This window comes from Dipodomys merriami, unplaced genomic scaffold, assembly GCF_024711535.1.
Source record: "Dipodomys merriami isolate MVZ:Mamm:240054 unplaced genomic scaffold, mDipMer1.0.p SCAF_9, whole genome shotgun sequence".
Classification (NCBI taxonomy): Eukaryota; Metazoa; Chordata; class Mammalia; order Rodentia; family Heteromyidae; genus Dipodomys; species Dipodomys merriami.
The window spans coordinates 12,133,628-12,155,598 of record NW_027206512.1 but is presented as its reverse complement, the minus strand read 5'-3'; the positions used below and the strand labels follow the sequence as shown (position 1 = coordinate 12,155,598).

Genomic DNA, 21,971 nt, shown 5'->3' with positions numbered 1-21,971 from the left:
TTGGGAACACCTCCTTTAAGGAATAGATCTTCAATGAAATTCTAAAACAGATTTCTCATCAAATATAAGTTTCTACCATATCACCACTGTCCCTTCGATTACCCATAAATACTTGATAGCTTCTATTGAGGTACTCAGACATATTCTATATGTAATGTAAATATACAGATTTTGTTGTCATATTTTGTTTTCATTTGTGTACATTTTGCTTTCATATTGTTCTCTGGACCATTGATAATATTGCCATTGCCTCAGAAAGCAAAAATGACTCAGACTAATTATGATGGTAGTTTGGTTTCAAATGAAATCAAGGAGTAGAAATTGTTCATAAGAAAATTTGTGTACACTGCATATCACCCCCTCCCCCAAGTTGTGGTTTTGTTACCATGGGTGACTTCATTTTCAGTGGTAGAGCTTTACTACCTGAGAGGAACATAGAGTGTGTAGATATTGGTGAGATGCTGCTTTGCCAGTAATAACAACAGATTTAATTGTCTTATTGAAAATCAAATTAATACAGCAGTGATACTCACTAGACACTATGTTTGAAATAAACTACACCGCATGGGGTGAGGGGTTGGGAAAGAATAAAAGTGAGAGAAAATGAGGGAGAGGGTGAAATGTTCAAAAGGAAATGTACTCATTCCCTGATGTAACTGTAACCCCTCTGTATATCACCTTTACAATAAAAACAAACAAACAGATGCGGTGGCTCACATCTGTAATCCTGGCTGCTTCAAAGCTGATATCCAAGAATCAAAGTTTGTAGCTAGCCTGCATAGAAAACTCCATAAGACTCTTATCTCCTTATCTCCAATTAACCACCCAAAAGCCAGATGTGAAACTATAGCTCAAGTGGTAGAGAGCCAACCTTAAGTGAAAAAGCCCAGTGTGAATGAGAGACCCTGAGTTCAAGCCTGAGTACTGGAAAACACAATAAAATTGAAGCTCATTTGGGGGAACTAATGAGCATGGTTTCAATTTTCAATATATTCTAAACATGTTATGTTCTTCATCTTTAAAATGACATCTTTCATACTGCCCATCAGTTTAGAATTTCAAAAAGAAAAATGTAATTAGTTATGAAAAAGTAAGTTAATCCAACAAGCCCCATGAGATCAAAGTCATCATCTTAATATCATTTTTAAAAGTAAGTTAAGGGCTGGGAATGTGGCTTAATGGTAGAGTGCTTGCCTAGCATGTATGAAGCCCTGGACTCGATTCCTCAGGACCACATAAACAAACAAACAAACAATAAAACAGAAATGGCGCTGTGGCTCAAGTGTTAGAGCACTAGCCTGGAGCAAAAGAAGCTTAGGGACAGTGCCCAAGCCCTGAGTTCAAGCCCCAGGACTGGTAAAAAAAAAGGGGGGGGAGTAATTTAAAATATGCCTGTCCTGAGGCCCCTGCAATAGTGAAGATCTGTGGTCTACAAAGAAGCTTCCTGCTGCTCCAACCTCCCCCGGACCCATTCTGGTCCCTGAGCATCCCAGCCTTTTCCCATTTCTTAACCAATTGCCTCCGTCTTTAGGTTCCATTTCTCTCTTCTGCTTTAAAGAAGAATCATCACCCTGTCCTACTCTCAGTTCATCTAGTCTCACTCTCCAGATCTTGGCCCAAACTTCTATAACCACCTTCTATAACTCCATACCTATATTGTTATTAGTTTGTTGGTTATTGGTTTAATGTTTATTTATTATGTTATTGGTTATTGTACTAGTGTTTCCACTGGGTTGCAAGGAAGACCCAATATAAACTAGGTGTGCAGTTAATACCTGACAAAATCAACTTGGAGTCCAAAATGTAGAACTAAAAGGCATATGATGCTATATCATACACTTCTGTGAAGACTACCCCCACCATTGGGATAAGAAAATCTTCCTTGGCAGGGCATCTCAGTGCCTGCATTCCAACTTCTCAGGGCAGACTTTCTGGGGGAAAGTTCTGCTCCTGCAGTCCAGCCCAGGAGTGAGCTGCAAGTTCTCATTGCTCACCAGCTCCCTACATGTGTGCATTCCATGCTCCTGGCTCCTAGGAATTAATTTCAAACTACATACAGAAACCCTCCAGCCCCTGCTCTAAAACAAAAAAAATCACTGCTTTGCCTTTACTGCTACCTATCTTTATGGTAGCAGGGTACAGGCTATATAAAGAACAAAAGATAAATTTATGTTTTGGTAAATTAGCCTGTCACTCTGGTATTCAGTAGAGAGTAAAAATAAATTATGCACGTTATGTAAAGGTTATGTTAAATCTTCGTTGTATATTTTCGTAGCATTACCCTTCTCTTTCTAGCAGACTCTTAAAATTTTTCCACTATTTTTGAATATTAACCAAGCAATCATGCTGAGAGTCAATTATTTTCAAAATAAGCTATGCTTAAAGTTATAATGTGTCATGCTATGCTTCAAGTATCTATAACCAGTCTCCAAAGTATACTTGAAAATGAGTTTAATGTTTTGAGATGAAGTGAGGTTCCAGAAGTAGTTAATTCTGAAATTGAATATACACAGAGACACAGATTCTATTTTTTTTTTGTATATGGTATTTTTTTTTTTTTTGTCGATCGTGGGGCTTGAACTCAGCTTGGGCGCTGTCCCTGTGCTCATCAGCTCAAGGCGAGCACTCTACCTCTTGAGCCTCAGCGCCACTTCCTGTATATGGTATTTTTAAGATCTGATATATTATTGATGTTTCCCACTCTTTCTTACAGTCAACTATACACCTGAGTAGAGTGTTTGACCATTCACATAATTAATCCTACCTGTAGTGACATTTAATAAGTATTATAGAAATGTGTGATCCCTGAAGATTCAATTGATTTACTCAGTTACCTTGATATGAATAGAGACTCTAACTCTTAGACATATCCTAGATGAAAAATAAGAATGAAACAGTATAAAGTTGACTCCAAAGAATGTCTTCACTTTCTGTCGCTGCAGCAACACTGATGTACACACCGTGGCGTCTCTTCTTAAACTCTATCTCCGAGAACTACCAGAGCCAGTTATTCCTTACGCCAAGTATGAAGACTTTCTGTCATGTGCCAAACTGCTCAGCAAAGAAGAAGAATTGGTAAGTGAATACATTTATTTCCAAACAAGTTTTGTTTGGGGTACTTGTCAGTATTTTCAGTCTTACTTTGTAAATTTCCTTAGCCCTATTTTTGGACAGTTTCCCACTATTCTGTGCCTTAATATCACATACTGATATGACCATCTATGTACTAAATTATGCATGGACATAGCCTTTTCTTTCTCTGAATTGCTGAGCTATGTAGAGTTCTTTTCTGAAGATCACTGTGATTTCACATTTCTACCTGCAGTATGTATAGGTTTCAAGTTGACCACATCTGTGTCATCATTTATTATTTTTCTCATTTATTGCAGACATGTAGATGTGTGTGATGTGTCATATCACTGATGTTTGAGTAGTATTTTCTGATTGGATACATTTTCATATGTTTGTTTGCTATATGTGTATTATCTTTGGATACCTGGGCAATTTTTATCTGGATTAAATTATTTCAGTACCTTGGGGATTGGTTCCAAAACTCCCTGAAAATGCGTATTTGTAAATGCCCACATCCCTTATGAAAATGGTGTAGTATTAGCACCAGATGTACATATATGTTCATATCTTCCTATATGTTTTAAATAATCTCTATATTATGTGCTATACCTAAAACAATACAAATGCTATGTATACCTAAAACAATACAAATGTTGTGCTGTATTATTTTTGGAATAATGACAAGAAAAACAGTATTTCCATGTTCAGAATAGTGGCAGTGTTTTTCTAAGATCTTCAACTTGTAGTTGATTAAATCTGTTAAATGTGAAAGGATGACTGCATTTTACTATTATTGTTATAAGAGTTTACATAACCTAGATTCAAGTCAAATATATGATTTGCAAATATCTTCTTCCATTTATGGATTATTTACTTATTTTCCTGATGATATCCTTTGCCAAAAACCTTTTAGCAAAAGTATTTTATTTGAAACTTTTGTTGTTATTGATGTTGATTGTGGGACTTGAACTCAGGGCCTGGATGTTGTCCTTGAGTTCTTTTTGCCACAGTGCCTTTTCCAGTTTTCGAGTGATTAAATGGAGATTAAAGGTCTTGGGGGATTTTTCTGCCTGGGCTAGCTTCAAACCACAATCCTCAGATCTCAGCCTCCTGAATAGCTAGGATTATGGGCACAAACCACCAGTGCCTCACTATTTGAAACATTTTAACAAAAGGTTTTCACTTGATGAAATCTAATTTATCTATTTGTAATTGCTTATACATTTGGTATCATACTAAGAACACTTTAATTCAAGACCTAAAAGTTCATTCATATAAAACTCAAATACTTAATAGTGTTAGCTGTCACATGATCCATGATCCTTTTTTTGGGTCTGTCATGGGGCCTGAACTCTGGGCCTGGGCTCTGTCCCTCAACTCTTCAGCTCAAGCTGAAGCTCTACCACTTGAGCCACAGCGCCACTTCTGGCTTTTTCTGCTTATATGGTGCTGAGGAATCAAACCTAGGGCCTCATGCATGCAAGGCAAGCACTTTACCACTGAACCACCTTCCCAGCCCCTCCATGATCCTTTTCTGATTCATTCTTGTTTACAGCATGAGGAAAGAGCCAACTTCATTTTTCTACATGTGGATATCCAGTTGTCTCAACATCATTTGTTGAAAATATTATCCTTTCCCCTGCTGTAGTTTTTTGGCATTCATATAAAAAACTGCTACATATTTTACAAGTGCATTTTTTTCTGCTGTTGTATAATATTGTCAGTGGCTTGTTGAATAGCTGAATAATTGTGACAGACACCATATGTCCTGAAAAGCCTAAAATATTTACTTTAAAGCAAGAAGAAAAAAATCAGATTACATTATCCATTAACTTTTCTGTGACCATTTACATGTTAGAAGTTTATAATGAGAAGAGCCAAAGAAATCAATCCCTTGTGAAATTTCAAAGGAGATCAGCTTTCTAACTGCCTTCCAACCCCAAATGGTATATATCATGGACATGACCAGTCCAGAGGGACTTGCCAATGCCATCTGTCTATTTGGGCCATGCTGAAAATTGGAAGGAGTCTCACTACAGTGAAGGCTAACATTTTTATCCAAATCATATTACTTCAAATGAAGTTATGTTCTATTTCAGTCAACTGAGAAAACAATGTTAAAATTGTAAAAAGAGTTTCACTTAAATCTAGTACAACAGCACTAGTACAGCACAGCTCTACACCAGAGGGCATATGCTCTGTGATGTGAAGGCAGAAATGCTAGACAGTTTCATCTTTGTACCGAGATAACAAGGTATACTATACAATCTAGGATAGCTTCACCAATAAATAATAGAATCTGTAACCGATGCAAATGCAGTCTAGCGGTTACAGAACATCATTGTGCAACATGTCACTATGCTTAGTTAAAATACTTGTACATCTTTGAAAAGTATTGCCAAAACACACACTGTGACAATGGAACATTGGCAGGACAGAATCTTTCACTGCCGACATGTAAAACTGAAAAATGAAAGAATGAAACCCACATGGCTATTTTCCATTTTCTTATTTCCAAGGCTAACACATAGAATGGTAAGAATTATTCTCTCCTTCTTCATACTCAGGGTGTGATGGAATTAGCCAAGCAAGTGAAGAGTTTGCCAGTGGTTAATTACAACCTCCTCAAGTATATTTGCAGGTAAGAACTTTCTTTTTTTTAGGTAAGAACTTTCTTAAAGACAAGATTCAGCAAGACATGGCTGTATTTTGTTGAATAACAATTTATGCTGAACAATGAATAAACTCGTTGAACCACTCTGAGTTTGTGTAGTCTCTGCTACACAGAGGTTTATGTAGTAGAGGTTTGACAGAGTGATCTCAAAGATGTCTTTGAGCACTAAAATTGCTTGATTTTGTTATTTGATCTTCCTTGCCTCCACATATTAAAGATATATTGCTTTGAATTCCCATCAAAGTCGTTTGCACCTTGTCAGCTGGGTTTATTGTTAAGAAAAGGAACACGTTTGTGTTGGCGTGAGAAACATATGTATAGGATGTATCTATTACCAACTGCTCTGTGTCTCTAGGCAATGTCCTTACCCTTTCTGAATTTCAGGGTCCTAATAAACAAGATGCTAGTGAAAACATCGTTCACAAAGCTGAGAAACAGACACTATGGATTTTATTGTTAATGTCATTGTATAGGAATTCTAAAACTTTGCACGGTAACTTTTTTCTTTTTTTCGTTTTTTCTTTTTTTTCTTTTTTGGGTCCAGTTGTGGAGCCTGAACTCTGGGCCTGGGCGCTGCCCCTCAGCTCTTCAGCTCAAGGCTAACGCTCTACCACTTGAGCCATAGCGCCACTTCTGGCTTTTTTCTTTTTGCTTATGTGGTGCTGGGGAATCGAACCCAGGGCCTCAGGCATGCAAGGCAAGCGCTCTACCACTGAGCAACCTTCCCAGCCCAACACGGTAACTTTTTCTAATGACTATTATGTTTAAAAGAAAATAAACTCTTAGGAATAGTTTCACTGGTGCAAATACTTGTGTAAGATTTCCATTCTAAGATTTTGGAATCAATTCAAGTTATGGTAGTAAGGAGAAAAAGGTTACAGTCTCTTAAGAGAAATAAAAAAGAAAAAAATTTGCTTAAGAACATTATTGAAGGATTTTAATCTGCCACAGAAGAAATACTTCTCTTGAAATATTGAAGCCGACTTTCTATGTTAAGGTACTTCAAATAAGAAGTGATGGTTAGAATTTGTGCCTTTAGGTTTTGCATTAGGCTAACCATATGAAAATAGGCAACTTTATAAAGTCACAATTCTATAGATAAGAGTACAGACTCTGGAGTCACACTACCTGGGTTCAAATCTCAGGTCTGCCATCTAATCTACACCTTTGGCAAACCTGACACCGTATGACTTTCCTTGATGAAATGGAGATAATAGTGGTATCAATGTCATACACCTATTTTGAGAATTCAATCAGCCTAGCACCATGATTGAATTATATGAGTGCAATGTAAACATGTTATTTTATTTCTTATTATTTGCTACTTTATCTCATTAATATATCAGTAAACCCATGAAATAATAGGAATTTTTGTAGAAATGAAGAGCAAATGGGAAATGCAAAAAGGCTGAAAGATTGCAACAGTATTTCCTTCTGTCTGGGGAAAGAGTAATTTCATGTCTTTTACTCTTTAGCACCTAATGAAATGAAATAATTGGAGCTCACAAATTTTCATATCAGTAGGGCCGATGTTTTTATTTCTACAATACTTGATCTATGTTTTAATAGACCATAAATTTGAATCTCATAAATCCCTCCACAAAGAGTGTGAGTCTTGCTTTTTATAATAAGATTTTAGAGCCAGATACCATGGTTCATGCCTTTAATCCCAGTTACTTAACTGAGATTGGGAGGAGAATGGTTTGAAACCAGATAAGGCAAAAAGATCACAAGATGCCATCACTACATAGAAAGCTGTGTGCGCTCTTGTGTTCCTGTAATCCCAACTAATGCAGGAGTGTAAATAGGACTGTAGTCTAATCCAGCCTGAGTAGCAAATGTGTAACTCAAAAACAAACACAACAGAAAGGAATGGAGGCATAGCTCAAGCGTTTAACACATGGGAGGCCCCTAGTACCACCAAAAATTAAATACATTTTTAAAAACCATATTTCACCAGATAGTCTTTTATATGGTTTACTAAAATAATGGTAATATAATTGTAATACTTTGTTAAGGGATTGGAAACTATGTTAATCAGCTTCCTATTACTGTAACAAAATACTTGTAAAAATCAACATGAAGAGGGGAAAGGTACATTTTGGATGAGTTTCTGTGTCTGTTTCATAATTGAATGGCCCTGTCATGTTGAGTCTATGGTGAGGCCATGTATCACCTGGGTAAATGATTCACATCATTGGCTGTCATGAAAGATCCCAACCCAGATCCTTCAAGAACACATCCCCATTGAATGAGTAAATAAATCCTCCCACAAGGCTCCACTTACTAAAGGTTCTATCACATTCTAATAGTTACACCAAACTAAACACATAAATCTTGGATGCACATGTATCTTAAGATATAGCCAAGTCAATGTACAATGTGACTATCTAGTGCACTTTAGCATTATACAAACAGACATGTTCTTTTAATGACAGAGGAAGCCAGACCAAACCAGAATAGATATCTGATTTAGTCCTTAAAATTTGAATCTTCATAATTTAAAACATAATTTCTTTGCATTTAAAACAGAGCCATTGGAGTTCCCAAATGGTTTTACATGCAATGCTATTCAGTTTGTAGATTTCCCAATGATCTGTTTTCTTCCACTGAGAAGTTGAATCTCACTGTGTTCCACTCATATCGTTACAACCAATAGGTTCTTGGATGAAGTACAGTCCTATTCAGGCATTAACAAAATGAGCGCACAGAACTTGGCAACTGTCTTCGGTCCTAATATCTTACGCCCCAAGGTGGAAGATCCACTGACCATCATGGAGGGTAAGTGAATGATGACCTTTCACCCTCATTGACCGAGGAAACAACTGTCTCTTAGCTGGCTAGATTCTTTTCTCATCTAAGCAAACATAAGAATCCAGGGTTTTTCTCCATTTGTTGATCTTGCTTATTCTCTAAACCTTACCTTTTGAGAGTTAGTCATATTCTTTCAAGTAAACATAATATTATAAACTGATTCCCTAATCTCCACAGATGAACAAATGGAACATCTCTGCATGTTTTTGGTTGTTTTTATTTTTTATTTTTGTCAGTTGTGGGGCTTGAACTCTGGGCCTGGATGCTGTCCTGAGCTTTTAAGCTCAAGGCTAGCGCTTACCACAGAACCACTTCTGGTTTTCTGGTAGTTAATTGGAGCTAAGACTTTCATGGACTTTCCTACCCTGGCTAGCTTTGAACCGTGATCCTCAGATCTTAGTTTCCTGGGTAGCTAGGATTACACGGTGAGCCACTGGTACCTGACTTCTGAATGTTTTTAATAATTATATTTTATGCTTTAAAGCTATTTATTTATTTCTAATTAACACATCAGAAATTTCCTAGATTCTATAATTGGTGGTGGTAGCAGAATTTAATCTTAAGCATATCTTTTAAAATATTGCTTCATTCAATAAATATTCATTAAGTACCTTGTTCTACCATGAGCCTGGACATGCTAAACATTAAATAAAGTTTTTCCTTTAGAGTCGGGAGAGTGGGAGAGACTGATGAAAGAGGGGATGTTGCTCAAGATGCATTACATTCATAAATTGACATGTTGAGTTGAAGTCCCTTTGTACCACTACTTAAAGAAAAATTTAAAAATAAATGAAATTTAAAAATAATTAAATAAGACCAAGGTAGACTAAAAAATAAACTTATAGTCTAGTTGGAATCTTTAACATGTAAACATTTAATTATAGTATTATGTACATAATGTGTCAAAGGCTGTGGCAGTAAAAAGAAAAGTATGGTGATCTTTCTCCTAGATGTCACGGAAAGCTTCACAAATGAAAATATGTTGAAATAATCACTCTGCCAGGGCACAAATAAGAAGCATGTATTCGCATATTTAGGCCACTCTTACAGAACATCAAAAAACTGGTTGTCTTATAAATAACAGCAAGTTATTTCTCAGACTTCGCCAGGCTGGAGGGACCAATATCAAGACAGTTTGGGTGTCTTCTGAGGACCCATTCTTTGTTTCAATGGCAGCTGTTTTCTCACTGTGTCCTCACATTACAGAAGTAAGGGAGCTCACAGAAGCACCCTTCAGAAAGGCATTAATCTAATAGTGCACATTCCATCCTCATGATCTATTCTTCTCCCTACTTCTAAATAGCATTTGCATTCAGGGAAACATTATGTACATGTAGTCTTTTTTTTGGGGGGGGGGATCGGTCATGGGGCCTGAACTCTGGGCCTGGGTGCTGTCCCTCAGCTCTTTCAGCTCAAGGCTAGTGCTCTACCACTTGAGCCACAGCGCCACTTCCGGCTTTTTTCTTTTTGCTTATGTGGTGCTGAGGAATCGAACCCAGGGCCTCATGCATGCAAGGCAAGTGCTCTACCACTGAGCCACCTTCCCAGCCCATACATGCAGTCTTTAACAATAAGAACAACCACAGTGTATCTGAATAAGACATTTGGCCAATTGTATCAGAGCAAATGAAGAAGGTAAGTAAGAAAATATCAAAAGACCTCATATTATTCTTAAAGTCTTGTTCACCATTCTGCATGTGGGAATATTTGATCAGTATTAACTCAAAAGTGTTATAACAGTTTTTCTTTTAGAAATATAGAACTAGCAAATCTGGGGAGTAGCTGTGGGAAACCAAGTAGGAATCAACTTAACAGTAGACATTAGCTCTCTTGTTTTGAGTTGCAAGATTAGATTTGTATTTATTTCACACTGCCTAATCATTTAGCCCCATCTGATATATAAAGCTTTTTAATCCAAGTAAATTATTCTGAGGTACACTATGGTACACTACACTACACTACACTACACTAGTTTGATTAAGAGTAAATTTAATCTGTATAAAGCTTAGTATGCTAGCATGTGTTTTTATTGTAATTTCAACAACCTTAAGTAAAAACTGCATGATAAATAAGACTTAAGTATTTATGAATTCACAGTATTTTTTTCTCATTTTGGTAGATGTTTAAAATGAATTGACTCCTCATTCTTGGTTTTTCTCTACTGTTTACAGTCAACTGCTATGAATTCTACTGCAAAAACATAGAAATTTTGCTTTAGTAATTATTTAAATATCTTATTTTTAAAATTTGCACTTTATAAAGGTCAAATCATTTCAAAAAGGTTTGATAATTTTGACTTCATTAAGTGGACTTTTTTTTTCCAAAATATTCTTACAATCAAAAGAAGAACAAGCCAGAAGTATGGAGAATGTATGTTTAAGGTGCATGTTTAACTAAATAAGTTTTTTCAAGTATATATAATATTCTTACAATCAAAAGAAGAACGAGCCAGAAGTAGGGAGAATGTATGTTTAAGGTGCATGTTTAACTAAATAAGTTTTTTCAAGTATATATAACATAAGGTCATCAGACCAATGAATAAATGGATAAGGTTTTTGAAGGAGACAATCATTCAAGACAGCCAATTGCAAATGACACAGCAAGTGTTGCTCAGAATTTATACTGAAAACACCAAGTTGACCTGGTAGAAAAGAAAATGATAGAGCCATTTAAAAACTGGACAAATTTTATGAAATATAGGCTGATGATTATTTCCAGCAGAACACCATTTAAATATTTACCCGAGAGGAAGAAAATGTATGTTCACTCAGGATTTATAACCAAATGTTCACACCAGACTGGGGACAGTGGCTCATGCCTGTAGTATTACACAGGAAGCAAAGATTGGGAGGATTGAGGTTAAAGGCCAGCCCAAGGGAGGGAAAAGTTTGTTAAGCTCCATTTCAACCAATAAAAAGCTGTGCAATAGTGGGCATGCATCATCCCAGCTACTGGGGTAATATAAATAGAAGAATCATGGTCCAGGCAAAAAGCGAAATCTCATTCAAATAACAGTGAAAATAAAACATTCTAGAGACATGGCTTTAAGCTAATGCATAAATAAAAATTGGGGGCACATCTATACTGTGTAAAACAATGAAAACGATTGAACTACTGATAGATACAATAATATGGATAAAAACAAAAAAATATTAGGGTAAGGGAAAAATGCATAAGCACAAAAAATTACACACCTCACCACATAATTACATTTATATGAACTTCTAGAAAAGGCCAACTATAGTCAAAGAATTACATTAATAGTTTCCATTCGGAGGGAGTAAAGATAAGAAGTTACCTACAAAGGGACGCTGGATGACTTTCTAGACTATATATACTTACCAAAACTTATTAGATGTCTTCATTTTATATTCATAAGATGCTATCCATTTATTATTAGATATAATGCATAGAATATTGCCACTACATAATAGCACGTAGTTATCTTTAAAAGTAAATAAAATTGGTAGCCAATGCTCAGAAAGAACAGTGCCTATGGTATTTTAATTCAACCTGTGCAAAAGGATATGAGCCAGGAGGGTATTTCAGGATTATGTAGCCCACAAGGGCCCCAGAATCTGCTCAACCCCTGCATAATGGGCTAATGATTATAGCCTTGCTGACCTCGTTATTTGGGTTTAATGGTCTTCATTAACAGTCCAAGAGAGAAAATGACAGAGAGAAAGGAAGAAAAAGGGATAGTGCACATTTTGGTACACACACATCATTATTCGTACCAACCTAGTCTGTCCTTAATGGCCATGAAATCCCTCTGCAGAGAACTGTTGTCATTTGTCACCCTAGAGACTGGATGAAAGCGAAGTTTCCTAACACACAAGAGAGTTCTAAATCTTTTGGGCCTTGGCACTCACTCCATAATTGTGGCAGAAACACTTTGTCAGACTGTTCACAAACTCATCAAGAAGACTTTGGGAATGTCACTGTTCCATTACTTAAATGCCTCACCAAGTTAATAGCTGTGATGGAAAGCAGCTATGCTTAGATGTTAATTTTCCAGGATGGATGGGAAGAAGGATAATTTTTCCTAAATACTGGACAGAGTCATATATAATGGAAGCTTCAGGTCCTTAGAAGTGTCTGTTACATGAGCAAAGACTGCCTTTCATTGAGAACAGTGTGGATGACCATTTTAAGAGCTCTAAAATCTTTTCCTCAGATTCATTGTATTGAAAATAAGATGAAAAATTAAGAGATTGCTGAAAGATAGATCTATAATGTAACTCATTTCATTCAGTCTTTTTTCCCCTGTAACTATGATAATTGGAGATTGAATAGATGGTTGCTTTATTATTTAGTTCCTATTTAGAATAGCCTTGAGTCCACTTACTGGTGAGTATAGTTGAAAATGCTGGAAGTGGCGCTTTAGCTTAAGTGGTAGAGCGCTAGCCTTGGCTGAAGAGCTGAGGGACAGCGCCCAGGTCCAGAGTTCAAGCCCCACGACCAAAAAAGAATGGAAGTATGAAAATGCTAACAACTAGAGTATAGAAGGAAAATGCATCATTTGTAATAAAAATGCTGAGTATTAAACTTTACCTTGGTTACTTATCCATTTATGACCATGAGCAAACAGTTTAACCTTTCTGAACTTCAATGTTCTCATCTAAAAAATGTTATGCCCTATCTCAGAAACATTTAAGAAACTTAATTTGCAACTCTACATGTGAAATACTCCAGTCTACCACAGCATCTTTCAAACTAACACACAGACATTATCTGGAGATTTTGTGGAGTTGCAAATTCTGACCTAAAGGTCTAAAGGCAGGTACTGAAATTGTGATGCTCCCAGAAGATGCCAGAGTTTCTGTATTATTACTGACATAACCAATATCGAAGCTTGGCAGAAACATAAACATCTCACGTCCCACTTGAATTGGAATTTGCCTTTTAATAAGCACTCAGGTAATTTGTGTTATCATTCAAATTTGCACAACATTGGTTTAGGAGCAGCTCTGACACACTGAAGATACTCAACACAGAAAGCTCATGTGAGAGATGGATGACTTCATATTTTTCCTCTTTGCTATTTGAATTTGAACTCTCCTGCTGGAGTATGACTGTATGCTAAAACTTTACTCCAGGTCAGGCAGCAGATCTGACAGCCTCAGCAGCTGGGTACCCGCACTGTCAAGAATCCCTTTACCATGTTCTTCACCCAACCTGATATTTCAGGTGTGTTATACATAGACCATATTCACTAACTAAAACTTAAGAAATTTCCTTGTGTTTATGTATCAGAGACTACCCTTAAGAGTTCTTGTCAACATGATATGAACACACAGCAAACTGATTCAGTTCAAGGTAAAGCAACACGGGGTGTGTGCAGTTCACCACTCTGTTTTACTGTGGATGCATGACTGAATCAATGCTAAGAGGCTCAGAGGTTTGGGAACACCCAACTTTGGAAACTAGTCTAGAACATGAATTGTCCCAGGTAGGTTTAGAAGACAGCAGCCCAGGTTCTACATGAAAGAGAAACCTCAGCTGATTTTTTTAATGACTCTTTTGAGGGTTTTGTTTGTTTGTTTGTTTGTTTGTTGTGGGGCTTGGATGCTGTTCCTCAGCTATTCGGCTCAAAAGTAGTGTTCTACCACTCGAGCCACAGGGCCACTTCAGGTTTTCTGGTGGCTTATTGGAGAATCAGAGTCTCACAGACTTTCCTGCCCAGGCTGGCTTTGAACTGTGATCCTCAGATCCTCAGGTCTGAGAAGGTAGGATTACAGGCGTGAGCCACCATTGCCCAGCTAAATGGTTGTTCTAAATAAAAGATTAACTTTTTCTAAATTATTTTTATTGTCTCTAATTAAGACATCACTTTTTAAATCATGACTTTATAATGAGAAATAAAAAATATGAGGGCCAACTAGAACCATAGCATGGTAGTATCTTCTGTTTAAGAGAATTCTTTTATTTTTTCCTTAAAGGGCTTCTTTTTCATTACAATTTTCTGAACCTTTTATAGTGCTTATAGACCAGGCTTGGCAGTGACAAATCCTCTTGTGTATGGATGTGTGTATCTGAAAATTGCCTTCATTTCTCCTTTCTATTTGAAATTTTGAAACTTCCTTTGCATTTCTTTCTAGTTTCAGTGGCTTCCAATGAGCTATCAGCTGCTCATGTTAACGAGGGTCTCTTATATAGGAATTATTTCTCTTGATTCTGTCGAGTTTCTGTTTCTTCATAAAACAGTTTAACTATTATGTGTGAGATGTGGATCTTCAAGTTTACTGTGCCTGGAATTTGTTGAATTTTCTGGGTATGTTTGTGCATGTTTGGGGGGGAAGGAAGAGTTGGGAGGAAGTTTTCAGTCATTGTTTCTTGGATTTTTTTTCTATTCACTGCTCTTTCTTTTCTCCTTTGGGAACACCACACACACACACACACACACACACACACACACACATGCACACACATCTTGGTTTTATACCTATGTTTCACAGGTTTCTGAGGCGCCATTCATTTTTCTTTATTCCTTTTGTTTGTTTTCAGACTCAAGAGTATCAATGTCATATCTGAAGTATCCTGATTCTATCTTCTGCCTATTTAAATATCCTCATGGGTGCCCTGTACTCTTTTCATCTCTGTTTTTGTACTTTCAACTCTAGACCATATATTTGATTCTTATTTATGTTTTGTATTTTTTTCATTTATATTTCCTATTTGGAAAGACATTATTCTCACTTTCTTTTGTTTCCCCTAGATTGGTTTCCTTTAGTTATACGGACACATTAAATAGCTGATTAGAAGCCTTTATCCATTTAATACCATATCTATAGTCCCTTAGAGCTAGTTCTTTTTGCCTCTTTCCTATGTGTGAGCCATCCTTTGTGTGTCTCCTAATTTTTTGTTGAAAATTGTGCTTTATAATAATATGTGAGATCCCTGGATATCAAGTTCTCCTATCATTGGGGTTCACTATTGTTTCTATGTGTTGGTGTTTCATGTCTAATTCTGTAAAGTCTATCTTTTCAGTTATGTATGACCATTTACATCTCTGCTTAGTTTGCTTACTTGTTAGCTGATGATAAAATGGAAATTTTGTTAAATTCTTAGGGTCAATAAGTTTCTCTGAATCTACCAGAGGGTTCTATGTGCATGTTGAGCCAAGTCAAGATTCAGCCAAGCAGTTTGTAACTTACTATCAACCTTTAAGTTCAGTCCGAATTGAAAATGTAGAGACTATAGTATTTTCACAATTAAAAAAAAAAAGAAAATGTAGGGACTTTTCAAGTCTTTCCTGAACATACATATTTTCCAAGTGGACCTGAAGCCTTCAGAACATCATTTAAATCCCCCTATGGAAATCCTGTTCTTCAGATTTTGTTTTTAAGCTTTTTGCTCACTTGGTTGTCTCAATTATGATCAATTGGCCAAGCAGCTGAGACATTCAAGAAAATATCTTTTCCTCTTGCCCCTAGAAAAATGGTATTCAGTCATGGTAAGTTCCTCATCAGACCAAATAAAGACTAGCCTGTAAGTAAAGATTTCCAAGGAATTACAAAAGTGGTGAAATAATGACCATTCTCTAGAATAGGGCTTTGAAAGGGTCCCAGTCCTGATCTGCCTATTGCAGTAGCTGTCAACCTGCTAGTTTCAGTGTGTCTGTGGGCTGTTGCTTTTCAAGCTATAAAGATTGAGAGGGAAAGTTGGGTATACAGCAATTTTAAACACCACAAAGTGTGTGGTTCTTATTGAGAATCAGCCTATATGCTTGGATAAATATTCTCCAGATTGCTTCAATCATTTCATGTCCAGAATTCTTCAAAGTTTTTATTCTGATATGATTCTAAAAGGTTTGATTCTAGATTTTTTTGAGATCTTTATTTGATTCTCTTTCAGTCCATGACACTTACAAAGTCCAAGGCTTTAGAATGGCAAACAAAAGTTTATCATGCTTACCTAGAAAGACATGCCATCTAGCTACTATGATTACGTAGGGTCCTATTTGAAGATACAACTGTAGTAATAGTGATGCTTTGAGGCAGTTGGTGGATAAAAGATCAAGAAAGTGTTCCCATAATCAAATGTCACACTTGCAAGAAAGGTTGTGTAATGATTAAAAGCCCAATCTATAAAACTAGATTAGTCTGACTTTAAGTCCAAAATCTGATCTTTAGTAACTTGATGGTCATAGCCAAGTTACATAGCCAGTAAAATATGGTGAGCATAGCAGCATTTATTCATGTATTCCTTTTAAAACTCCAACTAAAACTACACAAATAAAATTCTTGGAACAATTCATGGCATAGAGCCAATGCTCAAGAAAATTTAGCTATTACCATTAGAATTATTAGGAATAGAGTTTAGCACTCTTCATAGTAACAGTGAATTTCTCCTAAATTCAAAAACAGCAATAATGAAAACCATCTCATTCACACTACTTTATTTCCTTTGTAATTCCAGGTACTGTGGTGGTGCAGCAATTGATGTCAGTGATGATTAGTAAACATGATTGCCTTTTTCCTAAGGATTCAGAGCTTCAAAACAAGCCCCAGGATGGAATAAGTAACAATAATGAAATTCAAAAGAAAGCCACCATGAATCAGATGCAGAACAAGGAGAACAATAACACTAAGGAGAGCCCGGGCAGGCAGTGCTCTTGGGACAAGTCTGAGTCTCCCCAGAGAGGCAGTGTGGATGAAGGATCCCCCACAGCTTTGTCAGGCAGCAAAACCAACAGCCCAAGGAACAGCGTTCACAAGCTAGATGTCTCCAGGAGCCCCCCTCTCATGGTGAAAAAGAACCCAGCCTTCAATAAGGGTAGCGGAATCGTCACCAACGGGTCTTTCAGCAGCAGTAATGCAGAAGGTCTCGAGAAAGCACAAACCACCCCGAATGGGAGCTTACAGGCCAGAAGGAGCTCTTCGCTGAAAGGATCTGGTACCAAAATGGGCACCCACAGTGTCCAGAATGGGACAGTGCGCATGGGTATTTTGAACACTGACACGCTTGGAAACCCCGTGAATGGTCGTACCATGAGCTGGCTACCCAATGGCTATGTCACCTTGCGGGAGAATAAGCAGAAAGAGCAAGGTGGGGAGTCGGGCCAGCACCATAGGCTGTCCACGTACGATAACGTCCACCAGCAATTCTCCATGGTGAACCTGGATGACAAACAGAGTGTGGACAGCGCCACCTGGTCCACCTCCTCCTGTGAAATCTCCCTCCCTGAGAATTCCAACTCCTGTCGCTCCTCCACCACCACCTGCCCTGAGCAAGACTTTTATGGGGGGAATTTCGAAGATCCTGTGTTAGATGGGCCTCCCCAGGACGACCTTTCTCACCCCGGGGACTATGAAAACAAAAGTGACCATAGGAGTGTGGGAGGTCGAAGTAGTCGTGCCACCAGCAGCAGTGACAACAGTGAGACATTTGTGGCTAACAACACGAGCAATCACAGTGCATTGCACAGTTTAGTTTCCAGCCTGAAACAGGAAATGACCAAACAGAAGATAGAGTATGAGTCCAGGATAAAGAGGTGAGGAAAATCTTGGGCTCCTAACAGGCAGCAGCCTCCTATGGTGGGAAAGAATCTCACAAAGAATTAAACATGCCTAGTCCAAGGTCAGAGATACCTGAGTTGAAGTTCTCAGTTTACTGTTTGTGAGCTATGAGACTGGGCTTTTTAAAGATAGCATAATGTCTGTGAGTCTTGCTTCTTCCTAAGGGGATTTTTAAAAAATTTAATACAAGTTGTGTGTACCTTAAAAGTATATAAAATGTTATTGGATCTTGGTCTTGTCACAGGATAGGTACTCAAGAATATTATTGTCACGTGGTACAGGTGGCTCACACCTGTAATCCTAGCTAATCTGGAGACTGAGATCTGAGGATCCTGGTTTGAAGCTAGCTTAGACAGAAAAGTCCATGAGACTCTTATCTCCAGTTAACCATCAAAAAGCCAGATGTGGATCTGTAACTCAAGGGATAGACTATAAACTTGAGAGAAAAAGATAAGTAAGGACACAAGGCCCTGAGTTCAAACTCCAGTACTGGCTTGCATGCGTGCACGCGGCACGCACACACACACACACACACACACACACACACACACACACACACACACACACACACACACACACTAATGTTATCATCAATTACTTTTCAATATGTGGGTCTTTACTAGAGAGCTGAAAGGAGAGGAGCTGTGAGATGAATGGAAAATAAGGAGTCTGCTCATTTTCAACAGCAAAGAAAGGACAAAGAGTAAAAAAAATTAAGACCCTAAACATTCATTTAAGTTCACAGAGGAGACAGGTTTAAGGTGACATCAGGCCTTGTGGGGTCTTTTCTAGTTGTTGTTGTTTTAAAAAAATAACTTTATTGTTGTTTTAGAGGTGATATACGGGAGGGGTGGTGTTAGCTTTATGTACAACAGGTATTTAGTACATTTCCTTTCACATAGTGTTATCTGTTCCCTCATTCTTTCCCATTCCCTCCCTCCCCTTCCACCCATGAGTTGCATAGTTCACTTTCATCAGTGACCAATGCAGCCAGTGCGCTCCACTGCTGCGCTTTTCCTCCATTTTCTGATTCTGTATTCCCCCCACCCTCCCATAAATGTGCTCATTAATATTGTATATCAGGTAAAGAATATAGAATCATCAAAAAAGAAAAAAAACAAATGGAGACAAAAGTCCTTTGTTTCCACTTTGTTTCAGAATGTATAGTATTTTGCATACATATGAAGAGGTGCTTGAGTATTGCACCTTTGTGATGCTCTCCTAAGACTATCCTCTTTTGGTCTCACTGTATGTAGGTATCTAGAATTCTATGTAATTTGTCCTCTCTCACTAATTTGTCATATCCATCCACATATCATGAAGTTCCTTCCTGTACCTGTAAGTTCTCTCTCTCCTACTCTCTCTTACACTAGTTGCAGAGTTTTGGGTCTGATGTTGAGATCTTTGATCCACTTAAATGTTGGTGCATGGTGTTAAGCAAAGATCCACTTTTAGTTTTCTGCATATGGTTGCCCAGTTTTCCCAACACCAATTGTTGAAGATGCGATGATTTTTCCACTGCATGTCTTTGGCTCCTTTTTCAAATATTAGATGACTGTACACATGTGGTTTTATTTCTGGGTCTTCTAATCTGTTCCACTGATTTTCAGGTCTATTTTTGTGCCAATACCAAGCTGTTTTGTTATTCTGGTTCTGTAGTAGAATTTGACGTCTGTGTTCTGATACTACCTGCATTGCTTTTTTTTTTGCCTCGGATTGCTTTGGCTATTTTAGGTCTTTTGTTGTTCCATATGAATTTTTGGATTTTTCCCCTATATTAGTAAATAATGTCATTGAGATTTTGATGGGGCTTTCACTGAATTTGTATATCATTTTTGTCAGTGGCCATTTTCACAATATTGATTCTACCTATCCATGAACATGGAAGGTTTTGTTTTTTTATTTCCTGGTGTCCCCTTTGGTTTCTTTATATTTTAATAGTTTTCACTATAAAAGATCTTTTTTGTTATCTTTGGTTAGGTTAACTCCTAGGTATTTTATTTTTATAAAGCTATTGCAAATGAGGTTGTTTTCATGATTTGCCTTTCTATTTGTGCATTGTTGGCATACAGAAAAGTTACTGATTTTTGTGGGTCAATTTTGTATTCTGCTATTCTACCAAAGTGGTTGATCAGCTCTAGGAGTTTGGGGATGGAGTTTTTGGGGTCCATTAGGTTTAAGATTATGTCATCTGAGAACAGGGACAGTTAATTTCTTCCTTTGCTTTAATAATGTCCTTTTCTTGCCTTATTCTTCTGGCTCAGAATTCCAGAACTATATTGAGGAGGACTGGAGACAGTGGGCATCCTTGCCTTGTTCCTGATTTTAGTGGGAATAGTTTTAGTTTTTCCCTATTTAGTATGATGTTGGCTGTTGGTCTATCATACATAGTCTTTATTGTTTTAAGGAATGTTCCTTCTATTCCTAGTTTCTCCAAAGCTCTGTGTGTGTGTGTGTGTGTGTGTGTGTGTGTGTGTGTGTGTGTGTGTGTGTGTGTGTGTGTTAGGTCATGGGGCTTAAACTATAGGCTTGGGTGTTGTAGTCTTTATTGTTTTAAGGAATGTTCCTTCTATTCCTAGTTTCTCCAAAGCTGTGTGTGTGTGTGTGTGTGTGTGTGTGTGTGTGTGTGTGTGTGTGTGTGTGTTTTAGGTAATGGGGCTTAAACTCTAGGCTTGGGTGTTGTCCCTAAACTCTTGAGCTCAAGGTGAACATTCCACCGCTTGAGCCACAGTGCCACTTCAGGTTTTCTAGTGGTTTATTGGAGATAGGAGTCTCATGGACTTTCCTGCCTAGGCTGGCTTTGAATTGTAATCCTCAGATCTCAACCTCCTGAGTACCTAGGATTACAGTGTGAGCCACCGGCACCCAGCTTCTCCAAAGCTTTTAAGTTGAGTGGATGTTGTATTTTGTTGAAGGCTTTTTTTGTATCTGTTGAGATGATCATGTGGTTCTTGTTCTTGGCTCTATTGATGTGGTGAATTACATTTGTTGATTTGCATATGTTAAACCAGCCTTGCATCTGTGGGATGAATCCTATTTGCTCAGAATATATGATATTTTCTTGTTTCTGGATTCTGTTGGCTATTATTTCATGAAGAAACTTTGTATCTGTGTACATCAGAAAAATCGGTCTGTAGTTCTCTTTTTTTGTTGGATCCTTATCTGATTTTTTTGGATAAATGGGATATTGGCTTCATAATATGAGTTTGGAATTGTTCCCTCTGCCTCTATTTCAAAATTCAGTGGTGAATCTATCTAGGCCTGGACTCTTCCTTGTTGAAAGACTTCTTATCGCTTCTTCTATCTCATTGCATATTATTTTTTGTTGTTGTTTTGGTTTATATCTTCTTGGTTTAGTTTAGGCAGTTTGTATGTTTCTTAAAATTCATCTATTTCTAGGTTTTCCTCTTTTACTGAGGATAGGTTTTGAAAATAGTACTTTATAGCCATTTGGATTTCTTGGATTTGCTGTTTCCTATGGCGTCTCTGATCTTTTTTTTTTCAATTCAATGACATTTATTCAGTACATTCCCAATATTTTTATAAGTTTTTTATTGTGAAAATACTGTACAGAGGGGTTACAGTTACATGAGCAAGGTCATGAGTACATTTCTTATCAAGCATTGTTGCCTCCTTCTTCGTTTTTCCCCTACCATCTCTTACCTCCCACCTTCACAACTACACTCTCCCCACCCCCATTGTAAAGTTCATTGTTATTTTCTTATTTGAATTTGCTCTCTTCTTTTTTTTTCATGTATCTCCTAAGTGGCCTATCAATTTTATTAATTTTTTAATCAAAAAAACAGCCTTTGTTTCATTGATTTTATGTATAGCTTTTTTTGTTTCTATTTCATTTATTTCTGCCCTAATCTTTGCTATTTTTGTCTAGT

At 37.3% G+C, this 21,971-nt stretch overlaps 1 protein-coding gene across 5 annotated transcripts in view; it reads left to right on the top strand.

Moving 5' to 3' along the window:
* Arhgap24 (Rho GTPase activating protein 24) overlaps positions 1-21,971 on the top strand; it is a 466,818-nt gene that overhangs the window by 437,856 nt on the left and 6,991 nt on the right. For all 5 annotated transcript variants that reach the window (XM_070012334.1, XM_070012338.1, XM_070012336.1 and 2 more), the window contains 4 exons: positions 2,943-3,075; positions 5,640-5,713; positions 8,406-8,527; positions 16,982-18,056. In XM_070012334.1, the coding sequence (XP_069868435.1) occupies positions 2,943-3,075; positions 5,640-5,713; positions 8,406-8,527; positions 16,982-18,056 (1,404 nt within the window). The remainder of the gene's footprint in view (positions 1-2,942; positions 3,076-5,639; positions 5,714-8,405; positions 8,528-16,981; positions 18,057-21,971) is intronic.